At 33.1% G+C, this 13,728-nt stretch overlaps 2 protein-coding genes across 4 annotated transcripts in view; one reads left to right on the forward strand and one right to left on the reverse strand.

The window, feature by feature from the left end:
- The window catches only part of LOC110993001 (calcium/calmodulin-dependent 3',5'-cyclic nucleotide phosphodiesterase 1), a 175,992-nt gene that overhangs the window by 75,733 nt on the left and 86,531 nt on the right, over positions 1-13,728 (forward strand). The gene's annotated exons all lie outside the window — the stretch shown is intronic.
- Positions 2,666-12,505, reverse strand: LOC110993003 (maltase 2). Its single transcript, XM_022259044.2, has 10 exons — positions 12,310-12,505; positions 11,506-11,685; positions 10,293-10,450; positions 8,121-8,246; positions 7,329-7,784; positions 6,960-7,067; positions 5,755-5,905; positions 4,716-4,911; positions 3,081-3,218; positions 2,666-2,752 (listed from the first exon to the last, which is right to left on the reverse strand). Exons 1-10 carry the CDS (start codon positions 12,464-12,466, stop codon positions 2,686-2,688), a joined length of 1,737 nt encoding a protein of 578 aa, XP_022114736.2. The 5' UTR covers positions 12,467-12,505; the 3' UTR covers positions 2,666-2,685.

Consider the following 13,728-nt stretch of genomic DNA (forward strand, 5'->3'; position numbering starts at 1 on the left):
CCACTAAAACCCCAAGGTGCCACCAACAATCGCCTTATGCGGGATGCGGTAACAGCAGAGCCTTATCCGCTTCCCAACACGCGATGCGGCGGTTGCGTCCGCCTCTTCCCGCCCATTGTTGATTTGTGAGGATGCTTGACACAGCAAGCATCTTTCACAGACCGGGCCATACGCATTTACAAATAGCTAGGGGAGATCGGGTCCAGTACTTGCAGGGATGGGTCATCATCCCTTCTTTTAGACGCATGGACCCCTGCTCCCCGCTTAGGCACTTTTTAGGCGGCGAGAATTTGGTGAGCGCGTCGCGCGTTTATGCGACGGGCATATCGCAACACCCAATACAATATCTTCTATCTTATAGTAGTTCTATTGTTACCGGTAAGAATTATGTTTTCTTGTTAAATATGTTCCGAACTATATGAATAATAATTGCTTAACATTGTAATCTATCCCAAGTGTTTAATTAACAATGATAGTTTATGGACCTGCGAGTAACAGTTACCCCAGTTAGAGAGGTCAAATTTGTTGTGTTAAATATAATTTAGTATTCAACCGTTTCAGAGAGGTGTTGGTGTAGTGGTTTTACCGTGCGACTCTTATCCCCCAGATCGTAGGTTCATCAGACACTCTTAATCATAAAGTACTCGCGAGTACGTTACTGGCCTCTTAAAAATTACTACTCTCTTTTGGGAGAACCCCAAGCCGAATTGCTCACAGAAATACTTCAGTAGGCAAATGGTTCCACAGTGTGTGACATAAACTGTCTTAAACACATTTTGAAAAGACGGACGTCGAGGGGCTATGCTCAACTTAAGGCGCTACTGTTGATTGTGCTTCAAGCTCAAACTTAAAATATCTTTATTTATATAGGTAAACAAGTACGCTTATAAACGTCAAAAAACAAGTTAAAGCAATTGTAAATTTATTTTTACTACCTGTAAGTCAAGGGCGTAGAGCGGGAAAGAAGAACTGGTAAGAAACATTCAGCCACTGTTTTTAATCGCCATGTTTTGAGTCATACAAATTGTTTAAACTGGAGAAAATCAAATTTATTTATTCGTCAAATTTATAAAAATCTTTATTGATTAATTTACTTTTAACGAGGGCTTTGAATTTATTTAGTGATAATTCTCTAATTTCGCTTGGGAGTTTGTTGTAAAAACGAATACAATTTCCATATAAGGAGTAGTTTATCGCCTCAAAATTAGAGTATATATATATATAGTAATACCAGTATAATAGTATACTGGTGATAGTCACCATTTGTTTAAAATCGTTTACATTTTTTGTACATGTAGACTTCAAGAATATATTGACCAGATAGTGTAATAATATTTAATTGCTTAAAATTCAAAATTCAAAAATCATTTATTCATGTTGGTAACATAATGTACACTTATGAACGTTAAAAAAAGAATTTTAATGTATTTAAATGCTGATATTTTGACATTTACTGCCAGTTCTCAAATCAAGGGCGTAGAACGGAAAAGAGAAGAACTGGCAATAAACTCTCCGCCACTCTTTTAAATCGCCAAGTTATTAAATCGACTCTCTCGGAGAGACATCTACAGATTTTTTAAATGAAAATATTTTTTTAGTAACAACTAGATATTTATTGACATTACTATCGTTTAGTTTTGTAAATACAGTTATGTTGTAATTAAATGATTAAAGTTATTAACTCCTGCAATTATCTCTAGCTACTTATTTAATCCGGGTAATTTGATAGTAGCCCGCTGGCGCATTCTAATGAAGTGTTTTGCGTTAGAATATCTGTATTTAGGTATATACTAGGGGATCCGACAGACGTTGTCCTGTCTACACGTCTTTAATTTCAAAATTTCAATTTTTAATAAGCCATTTTGATGAAAATTATTATTCAAATGTTATGACAATATCTAACGATCCAGCACATGGTCACACACGATATAACACAATGATAACAAAACTTTTTTTAAATTTCGGGATAGACTAAAATTAAAATTCGAATATTATTTAAAATTTGACACTGCGATGGTAGCGCCGTCTGTCGGATCCAATGTAAAACATTCCAAAATCAACAACAACTAATAAATTGAAAATTAATTTAAAAAACATTATCCAGCGGACAAAATTGTGAATCTAAACCATTCCCAGATCCCCTTGAACACACACAAAAAATTTCGTCTAAATCGGTCCAGACGTTTAGGAGGAGTTCAGTCACATACACACGCACACAAGAAATATATATATTAAGATATATCTCTTGACTGTTTGCTTGTAAATATATCTATATTAATGATTATTTTAGTCAAACATCTATTAATTTGATACCGTAATAATATATTTTAAAGTGATAATGAAGTGATAAAATATTATTAGAATTGGCTATGATGATATGGCTCATAATTTATTTATTTATTTGTAGTAATGTATGTATATAACTGCTATGTAAAATTCTAACTTTAAAGACAAATTAACACGTCTTTTTCTGGCAGATTCTCGAAAATAAAACATTATTTTCTATAATACTTAATATTTTTATACTATTTTGTAATTATATTTTGTTAGCTATTTCAGTATTTTTGTTGATAACTTCATTGATAATTAATAGTTAATTTCTTAAACAAATGGAAATGTATAAAACAATATAGGTTATACGTGAGGGATAAATTAAAAAACACACTGAATTATATTTTTTATTATTTAAACCATCTTTAGAACGATTCCTTCATATCCAGCAACGGGCAGTGACGATACTTCCAGTATATCTCTGAAATGAAAATATTATTCTTTAATCAAGTGATTAGATTAACAGATGTTTTTAATTGTCCGTTGAGTGAACTGACAAAAGATCATGTAAGTTCCTATACTGTGAGAAATAGGTAGGCTTTTTATAAGTCACACAATGTAAAGTTTTATATATCTTATATCTTGCCATTTTATGCATGTTTTATCAACATAAACATACTTTTTTTTGAAAGATCGAAAAATATTATTCATATTTCATTATTTTATTCATCCAGTCATCCGGTCATCCAGGTACTATAATATAATACAAGACTTTCCTTAAATTATATTTATAAAAGCAAATTTCCTACCCTTCATTCTTTGGCGAGTGTACACTTCTCACAACAACACTAGCATCTCCGGTAACATTCTCAAAGTAGGTTAAGTCCACCTCGTGTTCTGTATCTCGCATGTTCACTACGATCACGTACGTCTCACTGTTATGCCACCTGAAATAGTCTGTACATATCAACACAAAACACTGCTACGAGAAACTAATCAAAATAATTATTTTTATAGATAGGGGGCAAACTACAGAGAGGGACGCTTTTCTGATGTTAAGTGATTCCCATGGACTCACATTGCCAAAAGGCTCGCGAGTGCGTTGCCGGCCTTTAGAATTGGTACGCTCTTTATGCGCGTGGAATTTCGTATTCTGCCTCAACTCTCAACATTGTAATCGTCCTTTTGAAGGCTTTAACTTATTTCTGCATTCTTTAAGCATCATGTCAGGCATTCAACCTATGGGTATCCTAAATGAATACCAGTACTATCTACCAGGTGCAAATAATCTTGAATTAGCGCCTGTACACCTGAACCCCCAAGAGCCTAAAAGTTGGAGGAAAGATCCTATATTTAAGCCGTTTTTATTATCCAACCGCTCTGCAGCCGAAAGTACACATTTTAAGTTATATTAATATTTTTTAGCCATTTGCTATTTTTATTGTCTGATTTATGATTCGCAATAATGAAAATCAGAAAGACAAAACAACTTTCTTTAATATTATATCACTCGTACGTAAGCCTCTTTGAACTTAAAGCTGTTAAGTTTTGATGTATACAGAGCCTTCTTGCGTCGCTTTTCAATACTTTGGTAAGATTATACTTCTTTTAAAGTTATTACTCCATTTACTTGAATCAACTTAGTCACGAGTTGAATTTTGCAACTCTTTTCAAATACCGTCTTTTCTATAGGAAATTTGTACTAAAATAAACGATTTCAAAAGTACTTGGTTTGAATGCTGAAATTGTTTCAAATTTTTGTACTCTGTCTTATTTGCCACTGTTATATGAGCAGTGTTGGCCTAGTAGCTTCAGCGTGCAACTCTCATACCCGAGGTCGTAGATTCGATACCCGGCTGTGCAGCAATAGAATTTCTTTCTATGTGCGCATTCAACATTTGCTCGAATGGTGAAGGAATAGGAGTATCCATGGGCGGCGGTATCACTTAACATCAGGTGAGCCTTTTGCCCAATTCCCCTGTTCTATAAAAAAAGGCTAATGATCTTATACCCGACACACGCCGTCCACATTCTGAGTCTAAAGAAAATCGGTTTCCTCACGATCTTTTCCTTCACCGTTTGTGAAGTTTAAAATGTCAAATACTCAGATCAAAGCTATCCACAGCCGGAGTTCGAACTAACGGCCTCATGGATGAGAGTCGCACACTGAATCGATTAGCTAACATTGCTCTTAAAACCCAACATACAAAAAAAAAATGTGAGCTGTCACGGGACGCCTGGCAGATGTGAAACACAGACATTATTTTGTAAAAGTAATATGCAGAAAAGAACAGACTGTGATAGGAACTAAATATGTCGTCATAATGATAAAATAAAATATTACGAGACGCGTGACCACAGCATGCGTCGCCACGGCATGCGTCGCCACGCCAGAAATCGGTTTTACGTGCGGCTGTAGATGTTTCACATCAAAATTAAGTTACCTTTTAAAAGCAAAGACGTCGCTGTTTAAAGCCAATGAATCATATCGTCCATATCTGAACACTGCGTTTAGCCTCAGATCCGCCAAAGCTTGATAAACCTTCAGATTTGAACGCTCCGCTAATTTCTGCGCCTCAACATTTAACATTTCATACCCGTCTGCTACAGGCAGCCATGTTTTGGCAGCCGTAGAAAATCCTTTAAGAGATATGAATTTCATTTTTTTGGTTAGTTATTTCGACTATGTATTTTCGTGTTGTGCCTACGAGAATGTAAGTGCGTGCTCCTATTTCACCATAACAACTGATTTTTTTCGTTAATAATATATATTATTATTATAGTCAATTACTTAAAGATGTCATGTGGAAAATGGTGTAATCGTTGCAGCCCCTTACAAACGTTAAGTAAAACAAAAAACTTGGCGATTAAAAAGGGTGGCGTTTATTGCTAATTCTTCTTTTTGTTTTACAATTTTTGAGAACTGGCAGTTAATGTAAAATTAGAAGCCTTTAATATGTATTTCTTTATTGACTCATAAAGACTGTTCATAAAAACCTACATGAATTTTAATTTTGAATAATCTATGGAATATTGTGTGGACTTTTCGAAAGAATTTAGTACCGGAACTAATAATTGCTTGAATTAAAATGCCTCAAGTCTAAGCTAGAAATTTGAACTCTTCGTGAAAAATCTAAAATATATTTTTTTTTTAATTTTACCAAATGTTGAATATGACATAAAACAATACAATAAATGAGAATGTACATCAATGATGTATGCACAACATTTAAATGAAAACATTGCAATTATAAAAAATAAAATAAACTATACACTAAAAATAAAAGACAATTAACAAAGAAATGCAAATATGCACTTTAAAAACTTAATAAATTTCTACTTTACAATTGTTATATTTGGTGACGGATCATAGATTTGATAAGTGTAATTTAAATAATGACATACTAAATCAAGACGACTACTACAAAATTAATTAAGTATTGAACTTAATTTCCGTTGTAATAAAGGCCTAATAATACCTACCCGCATTTAATTCAGCGTTCCATTGAAAGGGTGTTCGATCAGGATCTCTGGAAGACTTGACGTAATTAACGGGATCGTTCGTATTACATCCAGATGGGTCTACTGTATCTTCCCAGCTTACGTATCCGTCGACCATACCGATTTCTTCATCCTGTATATAAAAAAGACTGTTAAAGTTTACGTTTAGATTAAACTAATTAACAAATTATTTTAAAATTAGAATTCAAAAATTTTATATATATATTTCAAATAGAGCAGTGTTGGCCTAGTGGCTCCAGCATGCGACTCACATACCTGAGGTCGTAGGTTCGAGCCCCGGCTGTGCACTAATCGAGTTTCTTTCTATGTTGCGCATATTAAACATTTGCTCGAACGGTGAAGGAAAACATCGTGAGGAAACCGACATGTCTTATATCCAAAAAGTCGACGACGTATGTCAGGCACTGGAGGCTGATCACCTACTTGCCTATTACATTTAAAAATGATCATGAAACAGATTCAGAAATCTGAGGCCAAGACCTAGAGAGGTTGTAGTGCCACTAATTTATTTATTTAAACATTTCAAATAGGCTTTTAAAATGTTTAATTTATTCAAAGGGCTTATTAATCAAACCTCAGAAATTATTTGTCAACCCCACTGCTGGTCTAAAGGCACAGATAAGATATAGAACGCTGTACAAAAGAATATTATAAAATATTTTTTAATTATTTAAAACCAACCCCCAAATATAAAGTGTATTTACAATTTTCTTATCCTGCATAGTAATAATAATAATAAAAAAAATTAATTAGTAGAAATATACACAAATTGAAAAAGTTGGTCCCAGTGGCGGCATATCTTTAACACTGGTAGCATTTCCTCGCTGTATATGTATGTATGTAATATGTATTGAATACATATTCGTAGAGCACCTAACAATAATAATAAATTAGCACCAGTTCACTTGAACCCCACAAATAAATCATTCCCTACTTGTTTTATATAAGGGTGCAAACGAGCAGGTTAATCAGCTGATGTAAAGTAATAATATGGACACTTACATAGCCAGAAACCTCGCAAGTGCGTTGCAGGGCTTTTAAGAATAGGTACACTGTTTTCAAGGACCCTAAATCGAATTGGTTCGGAAATGCCTTAAAACGCTCAGATGTGAAATGACGGACGTCGAGATGATACGGTGATGCTGAGGTGATACTCTTTCACTTACCATATAAGTGACAGCAACACCAGGTAAAAGTAAGACAATCATGTTAATACCATCTACTAAAGCTGATCCGTATCTAGTCGCCATTCTACTATTATCGTGGTTTCCAACCTGCAAGTATCAAGTCATTTTATAAATATAGTATACACATATATTTGTTTCTACTGGCCGGTTCTATCCAAATGCAAAATTTGTTTGCGCTGACTATTAACAGTAACACACAAAAAAGAACACCAGATAAAGAAAAAACTTAATAATATATAGAAGTATAGTAATTCAACGACACACAAATTTATAATTTATTATCAGTTATGCAGATTAAAGGTCTCCTAAAGGCACCAAATAAAGGTAAAGCTAATTTTAAACACTTACCACCCAATTGGCGTCCCTATCAAGAGGTTTATAAGTTAAGAACTTGTCAACAGCCCTCTTGATATCAGCAGCAGATGATGACGCGTCAACATCAGTGATTAAATCAAAATTAAAAGGCATTTGAGCACCTCCCCTATCACCTTCACCAAAGTATCTTACGACATCTTTTATTGACGCATAAACCTCAGTCATCATGACTCTTGGAAGTCCATCTTTTTCGGATATTTCATCAAAGACATCTCTCCATTCATATACCATATAATATGTTTCGTTTTGGTCCTTCGTATAAATGTGGTCTAAATAATCGTGAGACTCGGGGTCAACGTCGGTGCGTCCTGACAGCGGCTCATCGGGATATTTGCCCCCAAAAAGTTCTTTGTCTACCTCGAACAAACAGTTTACGGCATCTACTCTAAATCCAGCTACACCTTTATTCAGCCAGAATCGGATAATGTTCTGTAAAACGATGCCTTGGATCAATTCATGTTTCAAGTTAATTTTGAAAGAACTGTCTAAATTTGAACCTTTTAAAAAGGGATTTTATATGTTACTTTCCTTAATATTTTTAAAAATTTATATATTAAATTTAAAGTCTCGTTAGTGATGGATCTAATTTTAATCATTTCGTGTTCCGGCAGCTGTTCACTCTATTTTTAGATACTATCAACCAGAGTAAGTTAAAAATTATTAAAATAACAATTTACAGTCCAATTTAAACAAACATGGAAGCAATACGTTATACGTCGCGTGTTATTGACGTAAAATTTGAATTTGGAATTCCAAATGAGTTACCTTCATCTCTTCAACAACATCTGGATTGTTATAGTTAAGGTCAGGTTGGCCAACAACAAACTGATGCAAGTAGTATTTCCCAACTTCCTCTCTGTACTCCCATGCGCTTCCTCTGAAGTGACTCCTCTGAAATATGAAGAAGATTTTAAATCTATGATATTAAATTAAAAACAATTTTTCACGCATATTTTTACGTTTAAACTAAATTTTTTTTTATTAAAAACATCTCATTGAACAGATTTAACTAAAGTTTTTTTTATTTAGTAATAGGAGGGAAACGGGTCATTGACACATTGTCTGGAAGGCTCGCAAGTGCGTTGTCGGCCTTTTAGGAATCGGTACGTTCTTTCCTTGAATTACCCTAAGTCGAATTGTTGCTGTATGTGTATTAGAAATACACATATCACAGCGTAAGCAAAGATTAGAGACACAGAAATAGAAAGTAAAAATTTAAGTAACATAGTTCATAACAATATAATAACTTACCGATATTTTATCACTAAGTGAATGTGATTTTTACAAATAAAGTATTTTTGAACCTAAATTATTTTGGTTAAAATATGCAATTGATTGATTGAATACAAAACAAAGTTATTTTTTTTAATTAAGCCTTGAGGCCTGCAAAACAAAGAAGCGAAATGCGGCTTACTTCATTGAACAGATTTGTGGAGGTGATATTTTTTGATTGTGCCAACAACTCTAGCAATCACAGATAAGCGACATTATCCGTATTTCCGCATAAATATTTACAAATAAATGAACAACGCCATCGTTTTGTTTTTTTGTTTTAGAGTCTCACACACTTTTAACCTTTTTAAAGTAAAAACTAAGCTCGTATTTAAATTCTTTAGATGCTATTTGCTGAATACGCCGTTGTGCAATCGTTTTATAAATTCCTTTTTATTGTTGAGAGTAAAAGTAGTCCGTACATTTTCACGGCTTCATATATTTCAATTAGAGTTTGTTAAGGAAAATGCCGGCACTGCGACAGGCAATTTTTTACCACGTTTTATGTGACTGACAAGACACGAGATATTTCCAGCGTTTATTTAATTAAACCGTTTATTTATTTATGCTTTGTTACATTGATAGCAAAACAAATAACATATGACAAATATAAGGGATGCTACGGGCGGCCTTATCGTTAACAAGTAGTCTCTTCCAGGTAACACCATAGGAATAAAATTAAAAAAGGAATTAGTATGGGTAATGTGCAAAAAGTGCAAAACTAAAAACTTATTGAATCACTAACATTAATCTAAAATAAAAAAAAATTTAAACTCAAAATTAATCTCACTGATTCATGAATTGCTACGCAATTTAAAACAAATACAGGAATTGCAAAAGTCACCATTGAGCAGAATTGGATATGGTTAAGAAGTGTTTAGGTAGAGTTTTAAAATATGTTAGGGTTGTAATCGTATGGAGTCGTTAATCTTTCCCACAACATGGCGAAGATCCTAAACGAATTGGCTAAGTAGGATGAACTATTGTTGGATTTATAACTATTCTTGTAAAGGACAATAGATAGACATTGGAAACCACAACACGGAAAGCACCTGCGGGAAGGAGAAAGAGAAGCCAACCAAGGAACAGATGGATTGAGTAGACAATTCAAGTAGACGGTATAGACTGGAGCAGAAAAGCAAAAAATAGAAAAGTATGGAGTGAACTAGACCTTTACTTTACATGGGGTTCCAATAACATTTCTACTACAACAAAAATTTCGAAGAATAGTTATCATTTTTATAACGACGAGATATGTATGTAATGATGATATGATTTACTTTAGGCCATTGAACTCGTACTCAAGTTAAAGATACGCAATAGTGTAAGATACTTTTGAATTAATTAACATTGAATTATTCATGAACAAATTGTATAAAACCGTTCATCTAATAGAAGGTAATACTCATTTTCTACAAACACTGATTAACGATGCATATCAGTTATGATTTAAATCAACTCGAGATATTTTGATTCATGAATATAGATAGAATTTTTTAAATAATTTGAAAAGAGAACGCACACACTCAAAGACGTGTTTGATGTTTTTAAAAACTTCATTCAAAACCAATTTCAAACTAAAAACTGAAATCCATTTTGTACCAGCTCTTTTCGAGCCGGACTTAAAAATTCATCATTTAAAACGTTTGGCGTTTTGATACCTACCCAGTTGTTCGGGGGTTGCATGATGCCATTCTCGTCCATCACTCCATCTTCCCATACAAAATAGTTGTAGTATTTTTCATCGCCTTTAAGCGCCTCTTGGAACCACATACTTTCATTCGATGTGTGATTTGGTACCAAATCGAGAATGATTTTCATATCTGAAGAAATCGAGATCAAGACAGATTATAAATTAAAGCATGTTTAAAGAATTTGGTTATGTTCAAGTTAAGTAAGTTAGAACTTTCAAACTTTAATTCTTTGTAATATAATGCAAGTGCTCCTATTGTGCCGAGCTTCCTATAATGCCACCCATAATAACTGATAGCTCCTAAGCGTTAGATCTAGATTTGCTGCTCATTCTTAGTATTTCGCAAAAAAATGGCGGATAATAAGAGTCTTTCTTGTCCGTTTTATTCTACCCTGGATTTGTTCTTAAATAGAGATGGGCATGGCAAGTAACCCATGACAAAGGGTCTAAAATAGGGCAAACCAATAAAGCAATCGGTCAACAGGATCTAAAGAGTAGCTAAAAAATTGGACGACTATGGCAAAAAATGAAATAGGGTGGAAAAGTTGAAGGATGCATTCTTGCGGACAGGGGCCGCATAGTAAAACATTAATTTATATATAAATTTGATAAGTCTATGATGTGGAGGCTCATTAATATTATATGTTGTAGGTAACTTCTGAAATCATTATCTTTTTTACACGTCTGATATGATTTATAAGAATAATCTCAAATATCTTTGTTTGACTATTTTATCCTGCTTCTACTTCATATTATGCAATCTGTCAAGATAAAACGATAAACTTTCTAGACAAGTAAGATTACATATATTACATATATATACAAGCGGTCACTCGTTGTTCTGCATGATATAGTATACATTATATTATTATATATAAACCTTGACAAGCTATAATTTGATGAATTATTTTAATATCAATGTCATACTGTGGCTCTACAACCGTTAATGTCTATACCTCAAATTTCAGAATCTTTCATTCTGTTATCATTTATCATTCTTAGGCATGTAGGTGATCAACGTCCCGTGCCTGACGCACACCGTAATCTCTTTGGGTCTTAGGAAAGCCGATTTCCTTACGATATTTTCCTTCACCGTTCAAGTCTATGTGCACAGGTATCGAAGCCACTAGGCCGACACTAATGTCAGAATTCCATCTTTAATCCCTAAATGCAGTACAAACTCACCAAGACTATTCGCTTTTGCTAAGAGTTCTTCAAAATCTTCCATAGTACCGTACTCCTTTTGTATCGCGTAGAAATCAGAGATGTCATAACCGAAGTCATACATCGGTGACTGAAATATTGGTGAGAGCCAAATTGCGCCAACGCCGAGTTCTCTTATGTAATGCAGCTTATCTGTTATTCCTGAAATGTTAATTAAAAATATTTAAAAAAATCGTGAGCATAATATAAAACATCACTTTAATATAAACACTATTTAGAAATTTATTTATTGTGAGATATGTATCAGTGTAGTGGGTATCCTTTAAACAAAATATATATGCAACGATACTACATATTTAAGATTGGGCCCCAGATTTTAGTATCATGAACCTTTGAATGTGAATTGTGAATGAAAAATGAATTGTTTTTAAGTCTTAATTAATATAGTTAACGATGATCTTTTGCTTTCAACTAGAAACTTTATATTTAAAGGTGGCATATCCATATCCCTAAATCATTCTACACACACTAATGTACACTACACATAGCACTGATGTACACTAACTCCAAACACAGTTAAATCTATTTTATCTGTTTTAAGATTGTTTCATTTTAAGTTTCTTAAATGTTCAACACACAATATATATACTATATTGTGTTGATGGATATTCCATATTTGGCTACATAAGATAATTGTTACAGCTAACTTAACAAATTAAATTTAGTTTTCAAGCCATTCGCTGTAAAGAAATTGTAAAGAATTACGATTTTTCCTTGTGACTTTTATTGTTCTTTTTCTATAAATCCGTCTATGCTAATTAATACCTTTTAAATCGCCGATTCCATCTCCATCACTGTCGGCATAGGACCTTGGATATATCTGGTAGAAAATAGTTGACTCCCACCACTCCAAATCTGTTTCAAGCTTGCTATAAGCACCTCCCAGAATCACCAAAATTGACAGAAATGTTAACGCTTTCATCTTAAACTTACCACCCGTGGCTAACAACGATATTTTTCACTTTAATCCGGTATTTATAAGATTAGTTATCATCTCTTAAAATGATAATATTGTAGGTACATATCAATTTGGAAACATCGATAACATTTTGACAGATTTTTATGGAAAACGTTAATAAGAATTGCATAATAAAAATACCATCGTCCATACTCTCCAAATTTGATTAAAAGTAGCGTATAACCATTGCTCAGCTGGCAATGGTTATATATTAGTAAATAATTTACTTAATATACAGCTTTTGTTTTTAGAGATGTAGTATTACAAAAAAGAATCTTAACATATTGTATTTGTATTATGTATATTTGCAGTTCTTGCCTACCTTATGTAATTTAATCCATGTTTTTTTTCCTTTACTCACAGTGGTTGTCTGGAAGAAATCGCTCGAAAGCGATAAGGCTACCAGTTACTTTTCATTAAATTATGTTTAATATTTTTTTTATGTAATGCAACGAAGTGTTAATAAATAAATAAATAAAAAATATACTTATAAAGTTTAGTCCCTGTGGAGTATTGTGTGAAGCTGTATTACTATACTTATTCGTAAAGCACCAAATCTGGGGTATTCCGTATTCGGTACTATCTACCTAAGTCAAAATCATTCCAATTAGACCACCTAAAATGACACTTATGAACGTTAAATAAAATATAAAGATGATTTTAGTTACACCATCCAAAAGGTAGTTTCGTGTTGAGAATGTGCAAGAAACTCCTCACTTACTCTTTTGAAATATAATTTATTTTGTATACATTAGTTAAATAATTATATGTTAAGACAATGTATTCCTAGAATAGAATATACAGGTCTATTATTGTATTGTTATTATACATGTTCCTCACTTACAAATATCGAAACTGTAGAATATACATTAAAGATTAATAAAAATAATAAAACAGTGTGTGAGATAAGAATAAAAAACAGTCGCTAAGTTGAATCTCTAATTGCCTGTGCACTTAAACCCAAGGAAAGGGAACAAACGGAAAAGACGTGTTTTTAATAATGGCATTATTTATTTAATAAACACTTAGTATTTAGTTAGTCAAAGAGTCTATTTGCCATTTGAAAGTCTTTCAGATGAAAGAGTAGTTAGTATTTAATTGAGCTTCAAAGGATATTTGTCTTCGTTTGAAGAGTTACAGAGAAGGTATGATAAATATAAATTATTTAACACATTGAATGCTTAAACAATGGATACAAAGTAATAGGCGGAAACCAAAACTTTATA

Source organism: Pieris rapae, chromosome 12 (genome assembly GCF_905147795.1).
Source record: "Pieris rapae chromosome 12, ilPieRapa1.1, whole genome shotgun sequence".
NCBI lineage: Eukaryota > Metazoa > Arthropoda > Insecta > Lepidoptera > Pieridae > Pieris > Pieris rapae.

Coding starts and splice junctions, on each gene's coding strand:
- LOC110993003 (XM_022259044.2), bottom strand. CDS start 12,466: ATGAAAGCGTTAACATTTCTGTCAATTTTGGTGATTCTGGGAGGTGCT. Junction 10,451..11,505: donor AGCAAAAGCGAATAGTCTTG/GTGAGTTTGTAC, acceptor CGATTTCTTCAG/ATATGAAAATCATTCTCGAT. Junction 7,785..8,120: donor ATGTTGTTGAAGAGATGAAG/GTAACTCATTTG, acceptor ATCGTTTTACAG/AACATTATCCGATTCTGGCT.